At 39.7% G+C, this 25,847-nt stretch overlaps 1 protein-coding gene across 3 annotated transcripts in view; it reads left to right on the forward strand.

The window, feature by feature from the left end:
* Positions 1-3,269: 3,269 nt before the first annotated feature.
* Positions 3,270-25,847, forward strand: part of CREBRF (CREB3 regulatory factor) — a 51,689-nt gene continuing 29,111 nt past the window's right edge. For 2 of the 3 annotated variants that reach the window (XM_004679226.2, XM_012722566.1), the window contains exons 1-3: positions 3,270-3,324; positions 23,354-23,550; positions 25,450-25,575. In XM_004679226.2, coding sequence (XP_004679283.1) covers positions 23,542-23,550; positions 25,450-25,575 — 135 coding nt within the window. In that variant the 5' untranslated portion in view covers positions 3,270-3,324; positions 23,354-23,541. Of the gene's footprint in view, positions 3,325-23,353; positions 23,551-25,449; positions 25,576-25,847 lie in introns of those variants that run through there. The other variant, XM_012722567.1, reaches the window with a different exon arrangement.

Here is a 25,847-nt window from a genome sequence, read left to right on the forward strand (position 1 = left end):
TAATTAATCTCACTTCTAAAGCTGTGAAATCTTAAATATCACACAGGTCCAGAGGGGTCGGGAAAGAAAAATCCTTAAACTCACAAGGATAATATTCATTTAGCAGACGTGTACGTGATCAGCAGGCGGGGCTCAATTTGTGCTCTAGTGAATTATACACAGTACAAACTTTAGGTCAAATGGGAAGTTAGGACCCGATGGCAACTGTTTTCATTCTTTCAGGAAAACTGAATATTAAAATATCACAGAGAACATGCAGTTCTAGTCCAGACTCCGCATGGTGAAGAAATTGCAACCCAGAGAGGTCCAGCCCCCTTAACCTGGACCCTATACCATTCAAATTAGGGTCTTGGGTCCAAGAACAGTGTTCCACATACATTGAGGTTTAGGGTGAAATGTCTATATAGACAAAGACTATCTCTGGGCCCTCCCTGGTGGCACAACGGTTAAAGTGCAGCACTATGAAGCTATCCATAGTCACTGCAGTACGTCATGAGTTTCATTCCCAGGCAGGGAGGTGACCCATATAGTGTGGCACACCTCTCTTGTCTTGTTTGATGCTCCCCTCAGCAGTGTATTTCAGTGGATCTGCCTGTCTCTGCTCCCCACTCTGTCTCTGTTGAATGCTCTCACCCCCTGCACCTCTGGCCTGTACCCTAGTTCTTGTGTGCATAAATAAATAAATCTTTAAAAAAGCTATCTCTGGAACAATACATGGAGTGTGAATAATCATGGTTACTTCTGAGGATAAATTAATAGCTATGGTACAAGGGAAATTCAATATTCTCTAAATACCTTTTTATAATTTTTGAATTCTGTACTGTGTAAATATGTTACCTAATCTGGAAATAAAATATTTTTGAGAATTCAGTGGAGTCCTAAGTATTGTTTTGCCTCATGTTTGTGTAAAACATTTGACTCAGGCTACACCAGCACATAATGATTCTACAGGACAAGGTTAAGCACTTTGGAAGTGCCAGTGGCAGTAGGTTACTACTTTGTGGCTAGAACAAGAAGAGCCTCTTAAACCTCAAGTCAATACTATTCCAGAGTCCCAGCTTCCTGCCAACATTGTGGCACAATCTGGCAGGAAAAAACCCCTGAGAAACACAAATCAATTAGCAGTCAGTGATTTCATTCATTTCAGAGCAGGATATAGTCGTTAACAAACCTTAATGGAAAGGTCTCTGTTAGCCAAAACTTGGTCTTTTCCAAGACAACAAGAGATGCAAAGGTGGGAATCCAATTCAGTTCATTGGTAAGTATCGTCAGTGGGCAGACCCTAGTCCTAAGAGAAGAATCTGCCTGTTCCTTGACCTCAAGGAGCAGAATAGAGGTGTTGAATGTGCCTGTGTCCAGAGGGCAGTATAATAATGGAAGAGCTAACCATCTGCTGGGACTTTTCCAAAAATAGTATTAGGAGAGAAAATAGTTCATGATGTATTCCATGGAGATTTAATGCACGAATCTCATATGGGAGAATGAATGAGAGGAAATTGGCGCAACCTTCCCAAGCTAGGTTTTTCAAACCCTGCTACAGAACTAGATCCAGCCCCTGAGCTGCCTCCACATCCACAGGTGAGCAACGCTGCCCATTACCCCGAGCCTTAATTGAATATCGAGGCCCTACTGTGTGCTGGGCATTTTGGAGGATAGAGATGAGGTGTTTTTTTTTTATAACAGTTTATTTTTACATCATTTTGTACATTTTTTTTTCATCTCAATTGTAATCCCCGCGGGATCACCAGAGATGAGATTTATGTCTATTTTCTTCTTAGGTATCTATTGAATACACTGACTTACTATTTATATGCATGCAAAAGTATTATGTTGGTAGCTGTCAACCTCCTGGAGCCCAGGAGGTTACTTGCCATTAAATCTAGAGTAGTGCTTGTAAATGGTGTACATGAAACAATTTAATATGCCACTCATTAAGTGCTGGCTATCAGTTTAAATCACCATAAGATTTCACTGAATTCTTACATCCATTCCATGAGGTACTTGGAGAGGAGCTTTACAGAGGTTAAAAAACTTGTACTGGTTCACACAGAGTAAAGCAAGCATTAAAATACAGGTTGCTATTCAAACAGTATTTAATGACTGCCTACATTGACATGACAGGTAGAGGATAAATGACTCGGCTAGTCCCTAATCTCTTGAAGCTAATAATCTGTAGAACTCTTTCTGTATCCAAAGTTTTGAATGTTGACATTCTACTACTTCTCTAGATCTGTGCCAAGAGGAGCCACATTTCCAAAAGGCCATTACGCCTAAGAGAAAACTGGCATGCTGAAAGAATCTGGACAAACAGTTGTTACCCAATTCTTTACCTTTGCTTACTAAAATCAAATCTCTTTTCTCAGAAGATAAATTTTGTTCCTTTGAGGAGTATAAAGAGAAGACTGGAAGTACAGCGGATAATATAGCAGGTCACTTATCTGTGGGACCTGAGCAAGTAATTTAATTCCCCTGAGCCTTAATTTTCCCATCTGAAAAATTGGCATATTACAATTGCACTTGCTTGTGGGGAGAACTAAATGAGAAAAGTCCACCACATAGTACACTTTCAATAAAGGGTCGCTGTTGTTACAATTAGGACTAAGGAGCAAAAGAAAACCTCGATCCCATTCTGTACACGTGTGTGGTCTTCTCAAAGATGCCCAGCCCGATCGATTTCTCCATCGAGGGATACGTGAGCAATAAATATCGAATGAACGCAACAGTGAGGCAAAGTCAGTCTCAGTGAATTAAGAGGCTCGGATGGGTAGGATAGTCATAAATAAGATCGATACAACCTCCCGACTAAGTTAATACCTTTTATTGAACCTCTAGCCCTTCCAGTTTCAGTGACCTTAAGATGTAAATATACCGACACATCCGGCCTCCTCGAGTAATTAGAGAGATCATTTAAAACGGTGGCTATACAAACCTTTGTAAACGAACATCGCTTACAAACGTGTGTGGCTGGGTGTCAGACACACCCCACGCCCACGCTGCAGTGGCAGACGCCAAGCCCCCGTTCCGCCCCCTCTTCCTGGTTTTTCCCGGCAACCCGCCTCTCCGGCGTCAGGTGACAAGGGTGCCTTGCCAACTCGAGCCCCTGATTGGTGGAGTTTCAGAACGCCTCGCGATTGGCCCGAGGTCGGCGGGCCCCCGCCTCCCTCCTCCTCCTCGCCGCGGCCCACGTGAGGGGGGCGAGTCACGCGATTTCCGGGAACCCGTCAGGAAGGACATAAACAAAACAAACCCGAGGCAGCATGGAGAGGGGCCGCGGCCCCTGCAGCGGAACTGGATCCAGCTCCTGAGCCGCCTCCACACCCACAGGTGAGCGCCGCTGCCCGCTATCCCGAGACCGCAGGGGCCTGGGCTAGGGAACCAGCCGAGCGGGGGGCGGAGGAGGGCCGCCGGCCTAGGAGTCAGCGGCGCCGGGGCTCTGGGCCGGGCCGGCGCGGGGCGGGGGGCCGGGACCAGGGCCGAGTCTAGGGGCGCGCGGCCCGCAAGACTGCCGCTGGCCCGGCACGGGGGCTTCGGCTCCCCTCCCCCACCCCCGGCCCGGGACGGTTATATAAAAGCGCGGGGCGGCGGTAGAGGGAACCCACGGGCGGGTGGCAGTCTAGGCCAGGGGTGGGCAGTGCTGGGCGTCTGTGCTACCAGGCCACCCGGCCTTCCACCGCTGCTTCTGAGTCGGAGGCCGTGGCAGCCGGCAACCGGCCTGTCAGAGAAGCGAGCGGGTGGGAGGGGCCCGGGAAGGGAGGGGAGGCGAGGCTGGCGGGGGAGGAGGAGAGAGAGGGGCGTGTGAGGAAGGGCCAGAGACGGGAAGGTTGGAACCCGGCTGGCAGGAGACGAAGAGGCGCGGGCTCAGGGTGGGGGGGCCCGGACAGGGGTGTCTCGGGGGTAGTCGCTCCCTCTTTTCGTCCCCGCCCCGGTGACTGGCGAGAGGGGCCTCCCTCTCGGGATTTGTTTATATGTCTTCTCAAAGCAGCTTGAAGCGGCTAGGGGGGCGGAGTCCTCAACGCGGAGTGGCAGGCCCTGTTTCCAATGGGGCAGGCGGATGGAAGCGATCTCGCCAATGGGCGCAGGGGAGGCGGTGCCGCTGGGCTCCAATTGGTTCGGCTGTGCCGGGGGTGGGGCGGGTGGGGCGGCCATGTTAGATGGGAGGGGACCGGTGGTGGTGGGTCACCGAGAGGGGAGGAGACAGGGCAAAGGGCGAGGGAACCGGGCCGGGGGCGTTTCTGGTGTCCGAAGGCGAGTCCCATCGGACATGGAAGTAGCTCAGGGGAGCCTGAACCCGCTCTCCCCACCCGAGCAGAGGAGGCAGGGAAGTACCGAAGGCAGTGCATCCGCCCCTGGGGATGGTTCCTGGGACTAGATATGGAGCTCCATCTCTGGATTCTCCCTCTTTCTCGGCCCTTCGCTTCCTGACAAACCCGGCTGCCATACCCAGTAATTGCCCGCCCAAGAAAGCAAACCTTTCTACTGTTTCTGAGCGGACTTGAACCTTAAGACTACCTTAAGGAGGTACTTGGAAAACTAGTGTTCCGAATTTCTGCAGCAGGCCTCAGATAGAGGCAGGCATTGAGAAGGAAGTTCTGCTTTTCTGGATTTTGCTCAGAGAAAACCAGAACTAGAAAAACCGAGAAAGTTATGGGCAGGGCGGGGTTTCCATTTTTCCTCAGGATACCTTTTAAAGATCGAGCACAGGCCATCTGTGCTTGCCCTAGTATTAATATTAATTCGCTCCTCCTGCTCACATTAAATGGTAGCGCATGTAAATCAACTTAATGAGAGAAGTGATCCTTAAGAAAATTAATTAGATTTGGAGGTTTTTTTTTTTTTTTTTAGAACTTTGTCTTTCGAATAGGATGAAGGTGTGTTTTTAAAAGCAGAAAGTGAGATTATTACGGAAATTTTGTGCTCGTGGTAAACTGGTTGTCACTTGTTTGTACTTTTAAATATTCTTCTCATCTGCCTTTAATACAAATCTTGGAGTAATTCCAAAGATGGTGATTTGGGAGGGAGTGGTATGACTAATTAGAAAATCACTTTAATTGTGTGGTGATTGTTTTGGCATTCTGTTGAATTTATAAATGCTTAATTTAGCTTTATGTTACCATCAGTTTACAATCGGTGACTCCATTGTCAAGGTTTCCAGGCTGTGGCCGCATTTTGGGGTAGGAACAGGCTTTAGATTGTGTTTTCTTAGAAATTTGCATTACCTCCTATGTTGTTAGCTGAAGATAGTAATTGCTAAATAAATGGCTTAGCGATTTCTGTAGTAATTTGACATGTTTTGTGCACAGTTCTATTAAGACTACGTAAAACTAATCGAAGACTCTTTAATAGACTCCAGACTTAAATATAACTTTTATAGCAAAAAAAAAAAACTTTTTTTTACTAGTTATTATTTCATCTATTAGTATTGTGCTGGCTTTCCCACCCTAGCCCTTTACAATGCCATTATTAGTTATAAAATGGTTATCGCTAATCTTAAAATTTCCATTGATACTTATTCAGTGCCATTTTCACTGTCCCATTGACTGACAAATTCGGTTAGCATTGAATAACATAATGTTCTCTAATGGCATATAGGATCACTAAGACTTATTTGGGTGTCACTTATGTAAATGAGATAGTAGCTTTGAGATTTTAGAGTGGTAAGCTAGAAAAGGCTAACAACTAACAACATCCACAAGAAGAGTTTTGGGTGCACCACCTATCATCCCAATTCTGTCTGTCATGCAGGTGAAAACAAACTTATACAAAGATAGGTTCTGTTTAGCTTATTAGTTTGCTGCTTGTGGATTCCAGAATGTATGGATTCTTCAGTATAAGGAGTAAAGGAATACCTAGTATGGCTCCTGATGGTTAACTAAATACAAACGGCATTGAAAGTATAATGAAATTTATGTAATTTTATTGCTGTATCAGTTTTAAAAAGTTTAAGAAGCATATTCACCATTTAAAAATTAGTATTTAGTATTACAGATTTTGAATGAATCAGTAGAGGGTTGTTTCTGCGTGGATTTGTACTTGGATGTTTTAAGGAAGAATTCTGACTCTTTCAGTAGTTCATCTTGCAAATTAGATGAATTCTTAGGCTAGACATAAGTTTGTTAGATCGTTGGTTCTTGTGGTTCTAAGGTGGGGTTCAACAAACTTTCTGTGTTGGGTCAAGTAATGAATAAATAATTTTTGTGAGCCACATAGTTTCTGTCATGGCTATTCAACTCTGCAAATTGTAGCATGAAAATAGCCAGAGACTATGTGCCAGTAAAACCTCACAAGAATAGGCAGTGGTCAAAAACTAGCTTGTCTGTCAATCCCTGTTCTAAGATATCACTTTGTTTTAAGTACTTAGATGTTATCATAGTGGATGTTACCATCTTGTAGAATACATAGATACGCACTTCAGATAAAATTTGAGACTGTACATTATCTCCTGCTTTGAATAATTTTAATAGTAGCACAAGGGAATGTTATCCTTTATTTTATTTGCAAATAGATGTTTTCTGGAAAACTGCTCAAAACAAATGTTGGTATGTTGAGTCCTGATTATTTTAGAGATATGTTCCTGATTGAAAAACTTTTAAGATATGATACCTAATATATTAAGATATGAAATTTTCATATATGCATGGGTATGATCCTTATTGCAGTTTAGCAGGGCATTTAGCATATTCCTAACGAAACTGAAAAGCTGTTTTCAAAAGATGTTAGCCAAGCGGGTAAACACATTTAGCTCTTATATTTGGCATGCAGTTAATTTGAAATAACATTCATTGTGCTATTGCCTGAGATGTTTGTAGAATTACTTAAGTAGGGTAGGACATTTTTTCAGACAAAACTCAAAAAGAAGTTGCTTTCCGTTACCTTCCTTGAAAAATGTCAAGTGTTGCTACGTGCCCACTGAAGCAGAGATGGCATGGCCTAAAAATAATACACAGGCACATACTTAATTTCTTCATAGATAGCTTCTTGCTTTATTTTCATGTAATATTTCATCAGTTTTTTGATGATTTGAGCTGGAATTCAAATACAGATATGAAAGTTTAGAAAGAAAGAATGTATTACTGATCTTTTAAGATGGAAAAGGATGGTGTGGACTGTAATCTAGATTCTAGTTCTGTAAGCTTCCTAGGTGACTCTGGGTAGTTCAGTTTATTCATTTGTAATAGTAGGGATTAATGATGTTTTCTGTTTTACAGAAGGATATTGGGAAATTGTTTTTGTGTTCTCAAGCTCTGCTACTGTGAATATGTTAATACTTTAGTCTGCTGGGAGCCACCTCTCAAATCTGGATTTGATTTTTCTTTCTGAGTTTCAGTCCTCATTTTATTTTTATTAGCATTTGCCTCACTTTACAGTGTTTTCTCTACACATTTAATGGTTAGCTCCTTGAGGTCAGACTCTGCCTCTTATTTCTCTATTCCCAGCACCTCCCATTTGTTCCAGACACCTTCTAGTGCTTCTAAACTATTTAAATAGATGAGTTAATTATTAAAAACTACTCCTCTGGAAGGTAATAATTAAGTCTACTATTAGTAGAGATGTTGGGCTTTCTTAGTTGAAAGGGAAGAATTTTAATTATCTACTCAAATAAAAAGCTTTCATTGCCTTTATGAGAGTTTATAGAGAAGCTATTTTGATGATGTGTAAAAATCCCTCAAATTCTTTTGTTAGTTTTTTAGATACATTCCATTAGTTAGATTTGTTGAATACACCCTCCAGGTACAAAAAAAATGTTGTGCTTTGTTCTTTGGATTTGTCAGTATTGCTTGGCACATTTGTCTCTGGTGCTTGGCAAATGTGAGTGGAACCTCTTAGTAGATGTCTGGGGTACTTGTTCCCTCTGTATAGCGGGGTCCTCTTTTGGGGAGCAGCATTAAAAATAATTTTTGCTAGTAAGTCTGTTTTCACTTTGGTTGGGCGTGGGGTGGCTGCCTTGGGGAAAACTTGGAGTGTACTTTGTGACTGGTATCATGCCAGTCTGTCACCAGCTCGTGTACCTTTTTACCAGTTCATGACTTTTCTTCCAATGGCTGTATTGGAATGCTCCCTAAACTTTCTAAACTTCTCATCTCCCTGTGAATTCCCAGCAACTCTAATCATCCCATCACCTTGTCCTTTTAACACCAAAGCCACTTTCACATTTTTTTGTTACAAAGTCATGTTTTCACTTATCTTTGGGTATTGTTGACTTTGATAGTATTTTATGAAAGCATCATGAACTTGCCAATCTCTTGTCCAGTTTTCTTCAGACCTCTTTGTACTTAATTTTCTTCTATATATAATGCAATGTCTTTCAGAATTCAACATGTTCCTTTTACAGCTACATAGGGCACTCCTGATGGAATTTGCCTTCTCTGTTATATATTTGCCATTTACTGAGAAATTTAAAGCATTGTAAAAATATAACAAAAGGATAATTCCTTGATGGCATGGGAAGGAACAAGGGGGCAGGATGTATATACTTTTATTGCACAGGTTTATAGTAGAGTCTTTTAAAACAGCATGGTTTCCAGCATCCTGCTCTGTTGTGTAAGATGAAGTGGATTTATTATATTTTTTAAGCTGTTTTTTAGTTTTAGTGAGGATTTTTGTTACTACTATTGAATCTACTCCCTGAGTTGCAGTTGAAATACTATTAGAGGAGACAGACATTGCAGCTCAACATTATGATAATAGTTAGAATACAGTGTTCTGAAATTATTAAAAATGGCCTACTAACACTACCCGGGAAGGGTGAAGAAGATTTATAGAAAGGGTGACATTTAAACTGGGCTTGAAGAACAAAGAAGGAAGCATTCTGATCCACTCAAGATGGTATGAAAAGTATATGAGATGTGTGGGGTGAGGCTGGAGATGAGGTTTCTACTAAGGGGATAAGGACTGGAGATGAAGATGAGGTTCCTTTGCGAGACTGAACAGGGGAGAGCTTTTTTGGCCTTCCCCTTAACTTAGGGGGAAAATCTTAAATTCTCCTAGGCCTGCTCTGCACAGATAGGTCTCCAATCATTTCTCTGTAGTTCTGACTTTGGTTGGTTGATCTCTTCCTCCCAAGTTTTTAGTTTTTCTTTTAGTTCCTCATCAAGGTCTGAGTACCTCTCTTCTCTCTCTTAATCTGTCAGTACCGAGGTGGCTTTGATTTCAATCCAATGTGTCCCTTGCCTCCATCCCTTCCTTTATTCCATTTGGGTTTCTTTTCCCTTTTTTTACTTTTCCTTTTGCTTGAATTAAAAACAAAAAATTCATGCTATCTGCTTAACTCTGCATATGAATAGTGAGGTATGTCTTAGTTAATTCCCTGCTGGGAAATCTTCTGAGGTCAACCTGTCTTTGATACCTGTCTAAGTATCACTTACCCATGTTACAAATGTCTATTTAGGAAGCATTTTCCTTTGTATTTAAAGATGCTACTTTTCATAGGCTGCAGTACAGAATATAAGTACTCACATGCTGTGTTTCCTACTTACTCAGCAACTTAAAGGTGATCTTTGACGAGTGAGGTCCAGTACAGATCTCATCTTTTCCTAAGCAGGGATGATAGTACCCTGTGGTTTTACACTTCTTTCTAAATTCTGCTTTTTTTTTTTTAAGATTTATTTATTTATGCATACAGAACTGGGGTACAGGCCAGACCAGGGGCGACGAGAGGATTCACCAGAGACAGAGTGGGGAGCAGAACAGGCAGATCGACGAAGTACACTGCTGAGGGGAGCAGCCAGCAGTCCAGGAGAGGGTCTGCCACGCCATGTGGATCACCTCGGGTGCAGGCAGTGCTCGAACTCATGCGGAAGTGGCTTTAGATTCTTAGTGCTGCGCTTTAACCTGCTGTGCCACCAGGGAGGGCCCTAAATTCTGCTTTTTTTAAAATAAAAAAAATTATTTATTTGTAGAAAACTGGAGTGAAGACCAGAAATGCAACGGGTCAGGGGTTAAGAGGATTTGCTAGAGACATAGTGGGAATCAGAACAGGTGGATTTACTGAAATAACACTGCTAAGGAGAGCAGTGGGCAAAACAGGCAAGGTCTGTTGTGCCATGTGGGTCAGCTCTCTGGCAGGAGATTGATCTCAGGCCACAGTGGTGATAGTACTGAGTCTTAACCTCTAAGCCACCAGGGAGGCCATAACCTCCACTTCTAAATCAGTCTTCCGGGCATATAAATTTTCATAAAGAATTCACCCAGTTTTTACTTTTGATATATGTATGCAGCCATCTAAACACTGCTACAGTTATGATACAGAACTTTTCCATCTCATGACCCCCCTTTATCCCACTGGTTTATTTTCTACTTTGGTCTTTTCTGGATTTCCATATAAATGCAATCATATAAGATGTGTTGTCTTTTGAGTCTCACCGTTTTTACTTAACAAAATGCTTTTGAGATTTATGTTTCTAGTATCACTTGAGTGCTTGAAGATATATAGACCACCATTTCTCTATTCATTTATCAGTTGATGGATATTTGGGTTCTTCCAGATTTTTGGTTGTTACTAATTAAACTGCTATATAGACGTTCATGTACCAGTTTTTTTAAATGCCTTTTTTAACATTACCTTTTATTTGGAGGTTGAGTTGAAAAATAAAGAATGATAACTCTGGTGTTACCTATATTCACAAGCAGGTTTTTTTTTTTTGCTAGCTCCGAATTTCAATTTCCATCTGTAAAATGGAACTGGGGGTGGAGAGGAGATTGGAGCAAACCAGAGAGCAGGGAATATTTTGTTCAGGAAGTTCAGTTTAAGTGAACTTGCTAGAAATATGTACCCAATGTTATCTGGCTGATTTTTTTCCTCCTAAGAGAGTGGTGTATGATACCAGGATTCAGAAATTTTATCAGAAGTCTTATTGAAGTCTTCAATTTAAGTATGGACAGTTAAAATGTAATTTTTAAAAAAAAACATTAATATGTGGGCCCAACAAGACCCAGAAATAGGAATTGATTGTGACTGTAGTCCAGTTTGAGACCTTTGCTGTAATTTTTAATTGGACTTTCGCTTGTCTCTAATTTTTAATTGGACTTTTGCTGGTCTGTTACCTTTGTTTTATAGCTTAATAATAATGTGAATTATCTGAACTCCCAAAGTTAAGAACTAATAAACTAGTGTAAATGAATTTTATTCTTGCCTCTGATTGGAGGGTTATAAGAATACTGGGTACCTGATAGGAAGGTAGAGCAGATTCTATTACTGTGTACTTTTATGATAGTTGCTGGTTTTATTCTATACTTTCCCCCTAACAGTTTGATAGTCTGCTTTCTTTGATTGATTTTGAGCCCTAGTCCTGTGGAGACAAGTATATTATTGGTTGAACTGTGTATGTATGTGTGTTTTATTCATGTAGTATGAATAGAATGTTAAATCTTACTTCAGCCCAGAATCTGTGATGAAGCCATTTTTTCATATGCCTAAGTATGTTATATATACATATATAAAGAAGAGATAAGTTGTACATAATTGAGCAATTAACAGCAGTAATCTCTCAAGAAAACTTTCCCCGCTGGTCATTTATCTACCAGTTCTTTATTGTATACAGAGCTGACTCGTTTGCAACTTTATGAATTCAAAGATTCGTTTTCTGATTAAGCCAGCATAATTGTCATTCAGCCTCATAAAACTGGAGGCTAGGGTTTCAGATGACTTGTACTGCCTGCATATCCCTTATTCACCCTTGTTCCAGGCAGTTGGGTTTCTGTGATTAGTAAGGGATTTAGACAATATAAGGCCTGGGTTGAATTTGGGTGTATTCCTTCAAAGCAGCAACATCCCAGGAACATCTTAAACCAAAGAAGGACACTGAGAATAAAAACAGCCACCATTTGAGCCCTCCCTGGTGGCGCAGCGGGTTAAAGCACAGCACTGAGAAGCTAAAGCCACTTCGCATGAGTTCGATTCCCGCCTGCCCCGGAGGTGACCACATGGCGTGGCAGACCTCTCCTGACCCGCCCGCTGCTCCCCTCAGCAGTGTACTTCCTCGATCTGCCTGTTCTGCTCTCTGCTCTGTCTCTGGTGAAGCCTCTCGCCGCCCCTGAGCCTCTGGTCTGTACCCCAGTTCTGTATGCACAAATAAATAAATCTTTAAAAAAAAAAAAACAAACAGCCACCATTAATTGAATGTTTTTGTGAGGACTAGATACTTTATGTATTATTGGGAATCACAGTATCCTGCAAAGCAAGGCTCTGCAAAGTAAAAGGGGAGAGTGTTGTATTTACAGATGAATGAAGGCAAGTGAGAATCTGGAACGAAATGCCAAATAGTCATTTAATGATAGTAGTCAAAAGCAGAACCTTTGATTTCGAATCCAGATTGAATCTCAAGAGTATGCCAGTTTTTCTCATTGTTGAATTGTGTTCACAATCTCTTTGTAGGTCTGTGCCCAAAATCTTTGTACCAGCTCAGCTGTTCTGTCGTTCTGTACTGGCAGGGTGGCCCATTTCACACAGTACAGGAAAGAATTTTGCAAATTGTCATGTGTATTTATGCTACTTTTGAAGAAGTGTCAAACCTGAGTAAGGAGGAAGGAGACACTTCGCTTTGAAGAGGAATCCAGGTCCCTGATGTACAGGACTACTGAACTTTTTAGAGTATGTCCAGATTATCCATTGATTGCTATTTCTGTGCTTTGTGATTCAAGTCAATTCTGCCTGTACCACTATCTGTTTTTATGCAGTTATCTTTAGTAGTACTGCTTTTAGGTGTCTGTGGAGCAGTTCAGAAAACAGAATGATTCTTTAAAATTCTTACCTTTAACCTGCAAAAAATATTTGTTTTAATAGATATGTGCGTGTGAGGAGAGAAAGAGGTAAGAGTATAGACATGTATCTGTCCAGTACCTGGATTAAGTTGGGTTAAATAACTTTTTTTTTTTTAAAGATTTATTTATTTGTGCATACAGAACTGGGGTACAGGCCAGAGGCTCAGGGGCGGCGAGAGGCTTCACCAGAGACAGAGCGGAGAACAGAACAGGCAGATCGACGGAGTACACTGCTGAGGGGAGCAGCGGGCGGGTCAGGAGAGGTCTGCCACGCCATGTGGTCACCTCCGGGGCAGGTGGGAATCGAACTCATGCGGAAGTGGCTTCAGATTCTCAGTGCTGTGCTTTAACCTGCAGCGCCACCAGGGAGGGCCCCGGTTAAATAATTTTTAATCCTAATGCCCCCTCCTCAACCCTCTCCTTAACAAGAATGATTGCAGATCTTTATAATTGCCTGAAATTCAAACCTCATTTTTCCTAGAAATTAAAAAAAAAAGTACAATTTTAAATATTTTTACTACATGATGCTACAGTGGTTCAAGACTCAAATTAACACATTTCTACAACATGCTTCAGAGCACATATAAATGATACTTAATAAATATATATCAAATGACTGCTTCTTTGTAACGTCCTCTTTGTATATAAAGAACGTCGCACCTCTGATACTGCACCAGAAATTCCTCTGGCTTTAGAGGATTTCCCATTTGTCAGTCAAGTCTTTTTTTCTGGATGCCTGTGCTGAGCAAGGCATTTCTTTTGAAATAGATGTGAGAGATAATGGTCATTCTCTGTCACTAGTAGAAGCAAGAGATTGAGGAGGAGAAAGAAAGTATAAGCAAATATATGGAAGGAGTCTCATTATTGTATATCCTTAGGAAAGTGAAATGAGATTTAGATACCTTAAGAATTGGGGGAAATTTTAAGATCATGCTAGTATTAGTGTTACATTTATAGAAGATTTGTGGAAGATGGGGGTTGGAAAGTTGGATATGTCTTAGTATTTTAACATTACCCAAGAGAAATTTGGGAATTGCTGAAAACTTGTGAGCACAAATAGCATTGTAGATTTGTTTGGGGTACAAGAGCGAGACTGGAGACAGGGAGGTCTGTGGAGGAAATATTGCAATGTTAAATGTATAATTATGAGGCCCACGTTAGGGTTGAGAAAGTGGAAAGAGCGAACTCAAACTAGCACATATATGCTTTGTACAGAATAAGTTGTCAATATATTTTTGTTAAAAAGGAATAGTCATGATTTCACAAAGTGGAGAGAAAGAGTCAAGGCTGAGACCAGTGTTCTATACCAGGATGTCTGAGAGTGATGGTACTCTTGACAGAACAGGAATATTTGGGTGGGAAGTGCCATGTTTGAGGTGATAGGATATGAGTGAACATGGAACTATCTGGATCTCACATATTAGGGTTTGAATGCCCATGTTTAGTTGAACATGTAGATTTGAGAGTCTTCTAGAGGTTATCTTTGAGGCACTGAGAATAGAAATGGTCACTATGATAATAGGTTTGCAGAGAGACAGAAATGACCTTGGGCAGAATTCTTGTCAGAAAAATTTTTAACATAAAAGTGTTTTGACAGAGGTTGGAAGATGGTAATTTTGTTTTAATAACACTTTAATGTATTTTATCAAATGATGGAGTATAAGAATGTGCTCTGTAATCTAAGAACAGCTACACCAGTATAAACTGAACATTTTGGGTTACACCTCAGGGGTTATAGTCAAGGGTGGCTGGGTTAGAACTGTTGTGTCTTTTTTTTTTTGTTGTTGTTTGTTTTTTAGTTCTGACTAAAACTGTCCTTTGCTTTTATTCTTGAGCTCCAGCAACGCAATTAACAGGTATCAAGGCTGCAAAAAGCCCCTGATATCTTGTAGTTCAGTTTTCAGAAGTAAAAAGCAGCCTTCCCATTCAACTCACATTAATCCAAAACATGCTTTAATGGTATTTTCTACTGGTACCCAAAAGGTTTTTTTAAAATAATAGTTTATTTTTACATCATATTGTGCATTTTTCCATTTTAGTTGTAATCCCTGTGGGCTTCCCATCATCAAATCATCTGTGTGCCATCACCATAGTTCCATGCATTTCCCTTCTCCCACTGTTTTTGATCCCATTCCCCACTCTACCCCCATAAAATGTCTCTGGTTTATAGCTGTTCATTATTATCACTATTTTCTTGCCTGGTCCGTTATACTCCTGCTATGAGTAAAACCATCCGGTATTTTTCCTTTTCTTTCTGGCTTATCTCGCTAAGCATGATCTTTTCAGCTCCACCCATGTTGCTGCAAAAGGCATGTGTTTATTTTTTTTTTTTGGTTGCTGAGTAGTATTCCATTGTGTATATGTACCACATCTTGTTAATCCAGTCATCTACTTTTGGGCATTTGGGTTGTTTCCATGTCTTTCCAATTGTAAATAAAGCAGCAATGAACAGGTACCCAGAAGGTTTTAACTTAGCTCCTACATGTTGTCTCTCCAGCCCAAAGATTAAAGTTGAGCAGAAGCCTTTGGAAAGAAATGGGACAAAATCCAGAGAGGTTTAGTATCCTCCTTCAAGACTACATTCCAGTAGATCACTTGAGATTTAGTATGGTCTTTGTTCCTCAAGATTCTCCTTAAATGTTCTTTTATTTTGTTTAAGTGTATGTGGCAAACGTATGTGACTAGATTGACCCAGAGATACCACAAGGTGCTATGGAGGAAGAATTCCATCTATCTATAAGGTCATGTAAAGAAAGAACTGCTTTCTAGGAAAACAATTTTTTTCTCACTCAATCTCTGGGAAAAGATAATGTCTTTTTCCACACTACTCTCCTTTTTCTCTATTTTACCTCCTACAGACTAGCAGCAGCAAGATTAGGAAAATAGTGAGGGTCTTTGCTAATAATTCCTGACATAAACAATCCACAGATCTTCCTAGACTTATGATGAGGTTTCTAAGTTGAAAATACTGTAAGTGGAAAATTGACTGAATACACTTAACCCACCAAACATCATAGTCCAGCTTAGCCTACCTTAAATGTGCTTAAACACCCATTAGCCTTAAACACCCATTAGCCTGCAGACTCTTTCTGACATGAACCTTTTCTCAAGATTTATTTTATTTATGCATACAAGAGCTGGGGTGTAGGGCCAGAGGTGCAGGGGTGGGGGTGAGAGAATTCACCAGAAACAGTGGCTAGCAGGATAAGAAGATTGACTGAAGTACACTGCCGAGGGGAGCAGTGGGCAAGACAGGAGAGGTCTGCTGTGCCATGTGGGTTAGCTCCCTGGCTAGGGATCAAACTAGTGCTGCAGTGGCTGCCACTAGCTTCATAGTGCTGAGACTTAACCTCTTGCACCACTGAAGCCCTGAACCTTTTCTATAATACAGTGCTGAATAACTCATGTAACTTAATAATAATTAGCTTTACAAAAACTTATAAAAAAAATTCTCATTCAGAATTGGAAGTACATTTTCTACTGAATGCATTTTGCTTTCTTACCATTGTAAAGTAAAGATATCCTGAGTGGAGCCATTATAAATGGTAGTTTCAAGTTTACTTGCCTGTTTCCTAAATTTTGGAGTTTAGATAACTGACTGAAGAGTATATAGTTATATTTACCTGCAGTTGTAAAGCACTGACTGAAGACTATAGTTGTGTTTACCTGCAGATGTGTTCACAGGACTTATATTTCATAATGAAGAGTGTGGCTCCCACCATTCCCAATGTGTTCCTTGCATAGGCAGATTCTGCTTCCTCAATGAGTTGGAGATTTGGGGACCTCTGATTTCTCTGTACCATGAAATAAATAGTGGCTTGGTTTAGTAAACATCTGAAGGACTCTTGTTCAACACTTGTGGAATAGCTTTTGAAAGGAAATAAAGCATTGAGTGGTATATAAAAGTATAGTAGGATGAATGAAATGTGTAGCAGGTGGGTCCTGGTTTTGGTCAACTTGATAACCTGATAGTCTATCTTACCACACAAGGGAATCCCATGGGGTATTTATGTTGTGTAAACTTAAAAATAACCAAGTCAGTGGTCCTTCCTTCTTCCTTCCCTTCATTTCACACCCAGTCCCCATCTCTTCCTTTTCTTTAATATTTATGTGGGGATTTAGTTTTAGGATAAAATATTTATTTAAATTAGGGGTCAGGAGAGTTAACACCTCCTAGAATTGTGGATTGGGTACAGTTTAAAGACAAGAGAAAGAGAAACCAAGAACTTTGCCCACATGAGAGAAACGATGAACATGACCCAGCAAAGATTAAAACAAAATCAAAATAAACCATGTTATGTGGATTATTTGATAGTATGAGTGTGTTTGTATTTCTTCCAAAATTCATTTAGATATTTGCATTGTGATAAGTGTTTCTATTTATTTTTATAGATTTTTTTTATTTTCAAAATACATTTATTACATCATCCTTCATTTTGGTGCAGTGTATGATTTCCCCATGAAATTTCCACCACGAATTCACCTCTGTGCTATCACCATAGTCCTCTGTGCTCTTCCCACGCCTTTCCTGATCCTTCTCCTTCTCCCTTCTCCTCCCCTAAGGAATGTCTCTGATTTATAATTGCTTGATGATTTTGATTTTTACTTTATTATAGTTACTTCCCCCTTCTCTCCAATTCCTTATTTGATTCCTCTACATTTTTACAGACCACTTGATAATTTTTTTTTCTTTCTGGCTTATTTCACTGAGCGTAATCCCAGCTCCATCCATGTTGCAGCAAAGTGCATGAGCTTTACCTTTTTGATTGCTGAATAATATTGCATCATGTAAATCTGCCACATCTTGACCCTGTCATGTATTTTTGGGCTTTGGGTTGCTTCCATAGCTTACCTATTGTAAATTGCACTGCAGTAAACATAGGGGTGCAGGTGTCCTTTTGAATTAATGTTTTTGTATCCTTTGGGTAGATTCCTAGGAGTAGAATTGCTAGATCGGATGGAGGCGCCATTTTTAGTAGTTTGAGGAGCCTTCACACAGCTTTCCATAGTGGCTGGAACAGTTTGCATTCCCATCAGCAGTGCAGAAGAGTTCCTTTCTCTCCACATCCTCACCAACATTTGTTGTTGCTAGTTGTTTTAATATGTGCCATTTTCACTGGTGTGAGATGGTATCTCATTGTGGTTTTAATTTGCATTTCCCTCATTACAAGTGATGTTGAACATTTTTTCATATGCCTGTTGACTGTCTACATTTCCTTTTTGGAGAAGTGTCTCTAGCTCTTCTGCCTGTTTTTTGATGGGGTTGTTCACTTTATTTTTGTTGAGTTTAACCAGCTCGTTGCAATCAGTCCTTTGTCATTAGTATTTTATGTGCAAAAATTTTCTCTCAATCAGTGCAGTGTCTCTTTTTTTGTGTAATGTCTCTTTTGCTGTACAGAAGCTCTTTAACTTGATGTAGTCCCAGCTGTTTATCCTTTCCTTCACTACCCTTGTTTTGGGTGATACATCTTTAAAGATGTTACTGAGGTGTATGTCGTATAGTACGTCACTCATCTTTTCTTCTAGATATTTTATGATTTCGGGTCTTATGTCTAGTTCTTTAATCCATTTCTAATTGGTTTTTGTGCATGGTGTGAGGCAGTAGTCCAACTTCATTCTTTTGCATGCAGCGATCCAGTTTTCCCAGCACCATTTATTGAAGGCTTTGCTATTTAAACCTTTGTTAAGTGTACAGTTCATCAGTAGTAAGTGCACTGGCAGTCTTTTGTAACTCTCACTACTAATATCTGTATGCAGAACATTTTCATTACCCCAAACAGAAATTCTGTGCCTTTTAAACAACGCTCTCCTATCTCTGGTAAACTATTGTATTTTCTGTCTGCAAATTTGCCTGTTTTGATACCTTATATTGTTAGAATCAGAGAATTTTTTTCTTTTTGTGTCTGGCTTATTTCATTTACATAATGTTCTCACAGCTCACCTATGTTGTAGCTTGTGTCAGAATTTCACTCCTTTTAAGGTTGAGTAATGTTCTATCACATTTATGTACTACAATCTGTTTATCCATTCATCTGTTGAGCGCCATTAGAGTTTCCCCACTTTTTTGGCAGTTGTGAATAATACTGCTGTGAATAGGTGTAAAATTATCTATTGAGCCCCTGCTTTCACTTCTTTTGCCTGTATATCCAGAAATGGGATTTCTGGGTCATATAGAATTCAGTGTTTAACTTCTTAGAGAATCTGCTAAACTGTTTCCCATGTATACAGTTTCTCCCCGCACCTTGCAAGGGTTCTGTTTTTTTTCCATGTCTTCATTAACACTTGTTACTTTCCATTTTTTGGTTTAATAGCCATCCTAATGTTTGTGTCAAAGGTGTATTGATACCTATTCTGATGAGTGTTGGATTACTCAGAAGTACTACTTAGCATTATGAAAAACTAGTTCCCTCAAGTTACAGGGAGCAGTGGCCTAAGCCAGTGGTATATAAAAAGGGAGCTGCAGGGATCTGGGAGTTACATATGGTATTTGCTTACTCATAACACCTTTTCATCTATAAAGTTTTTATTTATTACTTTTTAAAGATTTGTTTATTTTTGCATACAGAACTGGGGCACAAGCCAGAGGTACAAGGGTGGTGAGAGGATTCACCAGAGACAGAGTGGGAAGCAGAACAGGCAGATCAATAAAGTACACTGCTAAGGGTTGCAGTGGGCAGGTCAGGAGAGGTCTGCTGCGCCATGTGAATCACCTCCGGGGCATATGGATCGAACTCTTGGCTGAAGTGGCTTTAGCTTCTTAGTGCTGTGCCTTAACCCGCTGCGCCACCAGGGAGGGCCTGTTTTTTCATTTTTTTAATTACAATAGTTCATTTTTACATCATTTTGTACCTTTTCTATCTCAATTGTAATCCCCATGGACTTCCCATCACCAGTTCACCCATGTGCCATCACCATAATCCCATGCATGTCCTTCCCCTCCCCGCCCCCCATTTTTTATCCCATTCCCCATTCCACCCCTGTAAAATGTCTCTGGTATGTAGTTGTTCATTATTACTATTTTTCCTCTGGGTCTTTATGCTCCTGTTATGAGTGAAACCATCGGTATTTTAAAGAATATCTCAGGGATCAGCTGAAATACTCCGGTTTAGAACTGACACAGTTAGGACCTCTTGGATACATGTGAGCTGCCTGGGGCATACTTGGGAACTGTTGGGTTTGGCTTTTCAAGTTTGGATTTGTGGTTTGAGCTGTCTGAGGGATGAATTTTTATAAGAAGCCCTTTAACCTTACCTATCATCTTACTTTACCTTTAGCTTTGTCTTATATACATAGTATGCCTCAGGAATGCTCCAAACAGCAAATCCAAAACACCGAGGCTAGTACGTGGTGGAAGAGCTCAATCCTGTGGCTATCTTTGAGCATCTCACAACTGCTCATACAGTCATTATTTGCTCCTCCACAATGCCTCAAAGATATGGTTGTTTCATTGGAGTAGCTTCCTGGGCCTAGGAGCAGTTGTTGAATATTTTTGAATAAGGCTAGGTACAGAAAATCTATGGATAAATATTATGTCTGATGAACTGCAATCTTCTCTCCTTTGAAAAACTCACAAAACTATATTGAGAACTGGTAAGCAAGCTTTCTGAGTAAAAGGAAGTAAAAGGGGAATTAATTTAGCCTTTCCCCTGGTTTTTTTTTTGTGTGTGTGTGTGTGTGTGTGTGTTTCGTTTTGTGCTTTGCAAAGAAACTCTAGTCTTGAGGTCAGCTTGAGGATAGGTTGGGAGATTTTATGATCAAATAAATTTGGGAAATGATACTGGTTGACCTGTTGGTGATTTATAAGCTCTCATCAGCATGCAGCACTTTGTTTCCAAGAAGCCCCACCAAAGGCAGTGTAATCATTTTGTTTAATATGGTGCTTTCCCAGCTCATAACCCTTAACCATTTAACATTCCTTTGAGCATGTATTTCTTAGGTCACACATTGGGAAACTAGACCATTACTTTTTTATCAAAGTGTAATGGGTAAAATATGGATAAACTAGTTGAAAGAAGTGTAAAGACATTGTAAAAAGCAAGTTCTTCTTCAGTGTTCCTGGGCCATTGAAGTATTAGTGTACCTTTTGTGTATTGCTGCCTGGTATCAGATATAGTTTGGGAATACTGTGTCATTGTGGAAGATTCCAGGTAGTGGTAATTGCTGTAGAACCCTTGATTCTTTTTTTCCACCATTGGATGGGGACTTTTCTTTGTGTCTGTTTAACAATAAATGGTGTAGTACCAAGCACTTCTAGAAAGTGTGTGTAAGAACATTGGTGATGAGGATAGTTTGTTGTGAATTTGGGTATTAACTTTAGAACCTGTAAAAAGTTTATCAGTGAAAAGAGTTCTATTGTGTGGAGTTAGAATTGGCCTCCACTCGAACCTATTTGCTGTTATTTGAGAAGTAGGAGAAGCAACTAAGGGCCTTCCACTATCTTAGGTGAATGAGCTCAGTTCTTTATGTGGTGGATACTCTCTCTGAGAACTGGTGTCTTTAAAACATTAGCCTTGCTGCCAATATCTGGCAGAGTTTTGAGCTAAAGTAGCTGAGTTATAAAAGAAAGCATTGGCAAATAGACATATTGATAATAATCACCTTTGAAATTTATTACACCCAAATATTGTATCTCATTCAATTATTATAATATCCCTACATAGTTTAGGGAGGATAATTGTAATTCCTCTGATCTGGGAGCGCAGGCATAAATTTAAGTAACAAATGCTCTAATTCACAAGGTGGTTTAGTTTTAATTAGGGGATCAAAACTGCAACCCAGTTTTTCTGTCTCCCAGCAAGTATATATATATTTTTCAAACTACATGGAATGAGAATGTTTTTGGTGCCAAGGGTTGAAATACAATTTTAGATAAATACTTGTATTTGTATGGAAGATTTATGGGTTAGAAAATTTGGTAACTAGGAGAGAGTAGTATTTCTCTCTTAGAGAGACTGACTATGGTTCTCATGGGACTTGGGAAGAGTTAGGATTGAAATGGCTATCAGCAGTAAGACCAAGGCATGAGGCTACACAAGAATGAAACTGGGCCAGAAGTGACCTGTGGCAGGAGCAGGAATCACCGTACTCACACTGTAACATTGGGTTAAGATGTAGAATTTATTCTGTTTCTAGGCCCACTAATTGGTAGTATTTTCTAGGCTAAACTATAAGTTAGGAAGGTCAAACTCAGCAGGGTAGAGAACTCAGCAAAGACCCACGAAATTCAAAAGTTAGTAAATTTACCATTCTAAGTAGAGTAACTTTTGAGTCCCCTTTGACTATCTCTTACATGTTCAGCAAAGACCTTAAAAGAAGTCTTTGAAATTGAAGTAAAGTATTCCACTAGCCCAGAGAATTTGTTAACTACAGTTAACAAATCACTTCAAACTAAGAAGTGATACTGCACCTAGGTGTAACAAGAGCAAGACATTCAGTATAGGACAGGGGTTGTCAAGTTTTAAAAGTAGCACAAGCTCACTGGAGGGCTTATTAAAATACATTTTTGGGTCTCATTGCTAGACTTTCTGTTAGTATGTCTGTGTTTTACAATTTTGTATTTCTAGCAAAATTTTTAAAAAGATTTATTTATTCATACAGAACTGGGATACAGGCCAGAGGTGCAGGTGCGGTGAGAGGATTCACCAGAGACAGAGTGGGGAGCAGGACAGGCAGATTGATGAAGTACACTGCTGAGGGGAGCAGCGGGTAGGTCAGGAGAGGTCTGCCACACCATGTGGGTCACCTCTGGGGTTGGGGATCGAACTAATGCTGAAGTGACTTTAGCTTCTTAGTGCTGCATTGTAACCCGCTGTGCCACCAGGGAGGGCTTTCTAGCAAATTTTAAGGTTGATGTGATGCTGATGTTGCTACTCCTGGTATCATACTTTGAATACCACTTATCTGGGGAAAGAAGATGAAGTGGGTATAATTGATTAGTTTTCATGTTTTAATTAATATTTAAACCAAGACCCAGTGCCAGGTGATTGGCAGTCATTGTTTATATTAACCCTGAAACTGCTCTACCAGGTAGTCCTCATTTTCCTCACACAGGTGTTAAAAACATAGTGGAATAATTACTTCTTTTTCAAAAATATTTATCTCAATGACAGTTTTCACTTGTGACTCAAAGAATAAAGTTGTATATACTATTAGGAATATGATTTTATTTAATGTAGCAAATATGTTTAAATTCCACTGTTGACTATGATGTTTTATTTATTCTTAACAGATTTATGAGTGGCTAAAATGTAGCACAATTACTATACAGGCGGTTGAAATGCAAGCCATTGTTTCCTCTATGGAACATAGAGAGTATGGGAGCTTTACTTTAACATTAAATATAACACATCTTTCAGATCACAAAAAACAAGGTCTGAAGTTTATCATAGTATTTTAAAAAAGTTACCAGTGGTTACTAACCAACTTAGAAATAGAGGAGAAATGGTGAATTTCAGTATAGTTGGTACTACAGACACAATTCTTGATATTGCAACCGCCAAATTTACTCCTTTAAAGTGTTCTTTGTTAATATATTTTTGAAAGGTCAACTTGTTTTTCATGGAGCTCAGTGAAGTTACTTTGTGTTGTTGTTTGACAGATTTGCACAGAATTGTTAAACAACAACAAAACAGCAGAGATCCAAGCAGTTGAAGTTATATTGGGGAAACCTGCCACTTATTGTGAAAATCATCTTTGATCTTGAAATTAAAAGTAAAGCTGGAAAGGACTTTACAGACAAGAATAAAAAGAAGTTTGGAATCAGACTCACGGGATCTGGGCTTGGAAATGCCTCAGGTAAATTACGCAGAGTAGGTGTAAAATTTTCTATTTTCCCACTGCAGAAAGTCACTATTCTGTAAGTTCTCTGAATTTTAACACAACTTGATATGCTTTTTAAAATGTTTTACTTCTCATCTCAGCCAGTTTCCTTTTTTCACTTGTTTCTGATTTCTCCTTTGCTACATACAGTTTTGAAGTTTCATGAGCTTGATCAAGGGGGGATGGTGCATGAAAAGTTGGTCATAAGGTATACAGATCTGCCAGTTTTATGGTGGTTAAACCAATTCCCTTAAAATTTTTCAGAAATCCCATTTCCATTCCTCTGGCATCTTCCTGTTTCCCAGCTGCTACCTTCCATTTGTGCCTATTGAATTTAGAATAATTAAAAAATGTTGAGGGACTTCGGTCTCTTAGAGACACACACACTCCTCTCCCAGAACCCAAGAATGATTATATATAGATTACATCTATTTATATAATTATATCTATGTTATGGTAACTACTTTGAATTATGGTAACTACTTTGAATTGATACTTTGGTTTAAGGGGCACTGCCACAATAAATGAAACCTTGTTACTCCTCCCTCAGTGGTTAGCTCTTCCCCCTCTTGTCTCAGTGCTGAGGTGAAACTGAGAAATTAATATGGGGTTAGGCAGAGCTGTCTCTCAAGCACGGGAAATGAACTTGCTGGGATTGTGTTGTGACTCAGAAGCAGGCAATGAAAGGCAAAGGGAGATTTGCTAGCTAATACTAAAAAGACCAGTGACCTACCTTCGCCCTATCTCTGTGCTAGGTAGGTATCTTGCATATGCCATCTTAAATTTTTTTTCTACTCAGGGTATAATTTGCTATGTATTAAATACTTGAACTCAGAAACATAAAACACTGTTTTCTCAGGCTAGACTTTTTTAAGAAGAAAGATCTTGCAGCCTGATGAAAATGGGGGAAAATAGGGAAAGAAAAGAATGGAGTGGGAAATGCCAATTAAGACAGCATCATGAAAAAGTATGTGAAAAGGCAGTCTGTGAGGATAATATATAATAGGGAGATACAAGTATATAGACTAATACTTTTTTTTTTTTTAAGTTAAGGCAGAAACTTGGGGAAAACAAAAAAGAGGCAAAGAGGAAGTTATTCATTTTCATCCTCTTCCTTCATCCATTTGGATTCCACAGTGAGGGCTTTCACTTGTTTGTGCTACTTAAGGCCCACTGTCTCCAGAGTGATTTGTATAAGATGTTGAAATGGAAAGAGCAATGGAGAGTAAACAAGAGGGAACATTAACTCAGGGTGCTGAGTCTTTTCCCTATTATTTGTTATAGAATGAATTTCACCCTTTATAGGGATCAGGACTATTGAGCTTATGCCCAAATTGCCAGTCTGACCCAAAATAGTTTTGGATATTTTTGTTGACCCCACCCGCATCATGTTCCTAGAGTCTTTTGTTGAATTCTACAGATGTTCAGTGTCTTTCAGTTTGTTTTGGGAAATAAGATGTTGAACTTAGGAGTATAGAGCAAGACTGACTTGCTACCTCTCCAACTCCAAGTAAATGGCAGTGCATTCTCCACTTCAGGGAACTAGAATAGAGAGTGTTTGTTGTTAGAGATGGATTTAAAGAAATTCCCTGTAGCTAAATACAAGTGCTCATTAGGTACTATATACTGCCTCTGATAGCTAAATAAGCTTAAGTTTCTAGAAGTTAGGTATTATAAACAGTTGCCACTCTATCTTAACACATCTGAGCACACAGTTGAATGCTATTAAATCTCTGAAATGTACTAAACAGTTGAAAAAACACAGACTTGTTTTCTGAAAATAACTTTTTAAGGGGTTAAGAATGAGACTTATGCATAATAAATTATTCTTGAAGTGGTCTTTAACTTTCTAAAATTAAAACCACTCTGTTGTAGCCTAGTGTAAGCGGAATGGATCCGCCTTTTGGGGATGCCTTTCGAAGCCACACTTTTTCAGAACAGACTCTGATGAGCACAGATCTCTTAGCCAACAGTTCAGATCCAGATTTCATGTATGAACTGGTAAGTAACATTTTCTTGTATTCTTCATTAATTGGGGTACACTACAGTAGAATTTTATTTTTAAATGCCTGAAAGGCAAAAATATGATTAGGCCAAATCTGATTCTTGTGGTTGCCAGTTTAGTAATTTTAGAAAGATGTATGACTGCTCTGAAGGTGGTAAGAGAAAAGGTTAGCTAAGTATTTTTAAGTCTAGTTTTTTTTTTTAAGATTTATTTACTTATGCATACAGAACTGGGGTACAGGCCAGAGGTGCAGGGGTGGTGAGAGGAT

The sequence above is a fragment of the Condylura cristata genome, unplaced genomic scaffold, assembly GCF_000260355.1.
Source record: "Condylura cristata isolate star-nosed mole 26May11 unplaced genomic scaffold, ConCri1.0 scaffold00008, whole genome shotgun sequence".
Taxonomy (NCBI): domain Eukaryota; kingdom Metazoa; phylum Chordata; class Mammalia; order Eulipotyphla; family Talpidae; genus Condylura; species Condylura cristata.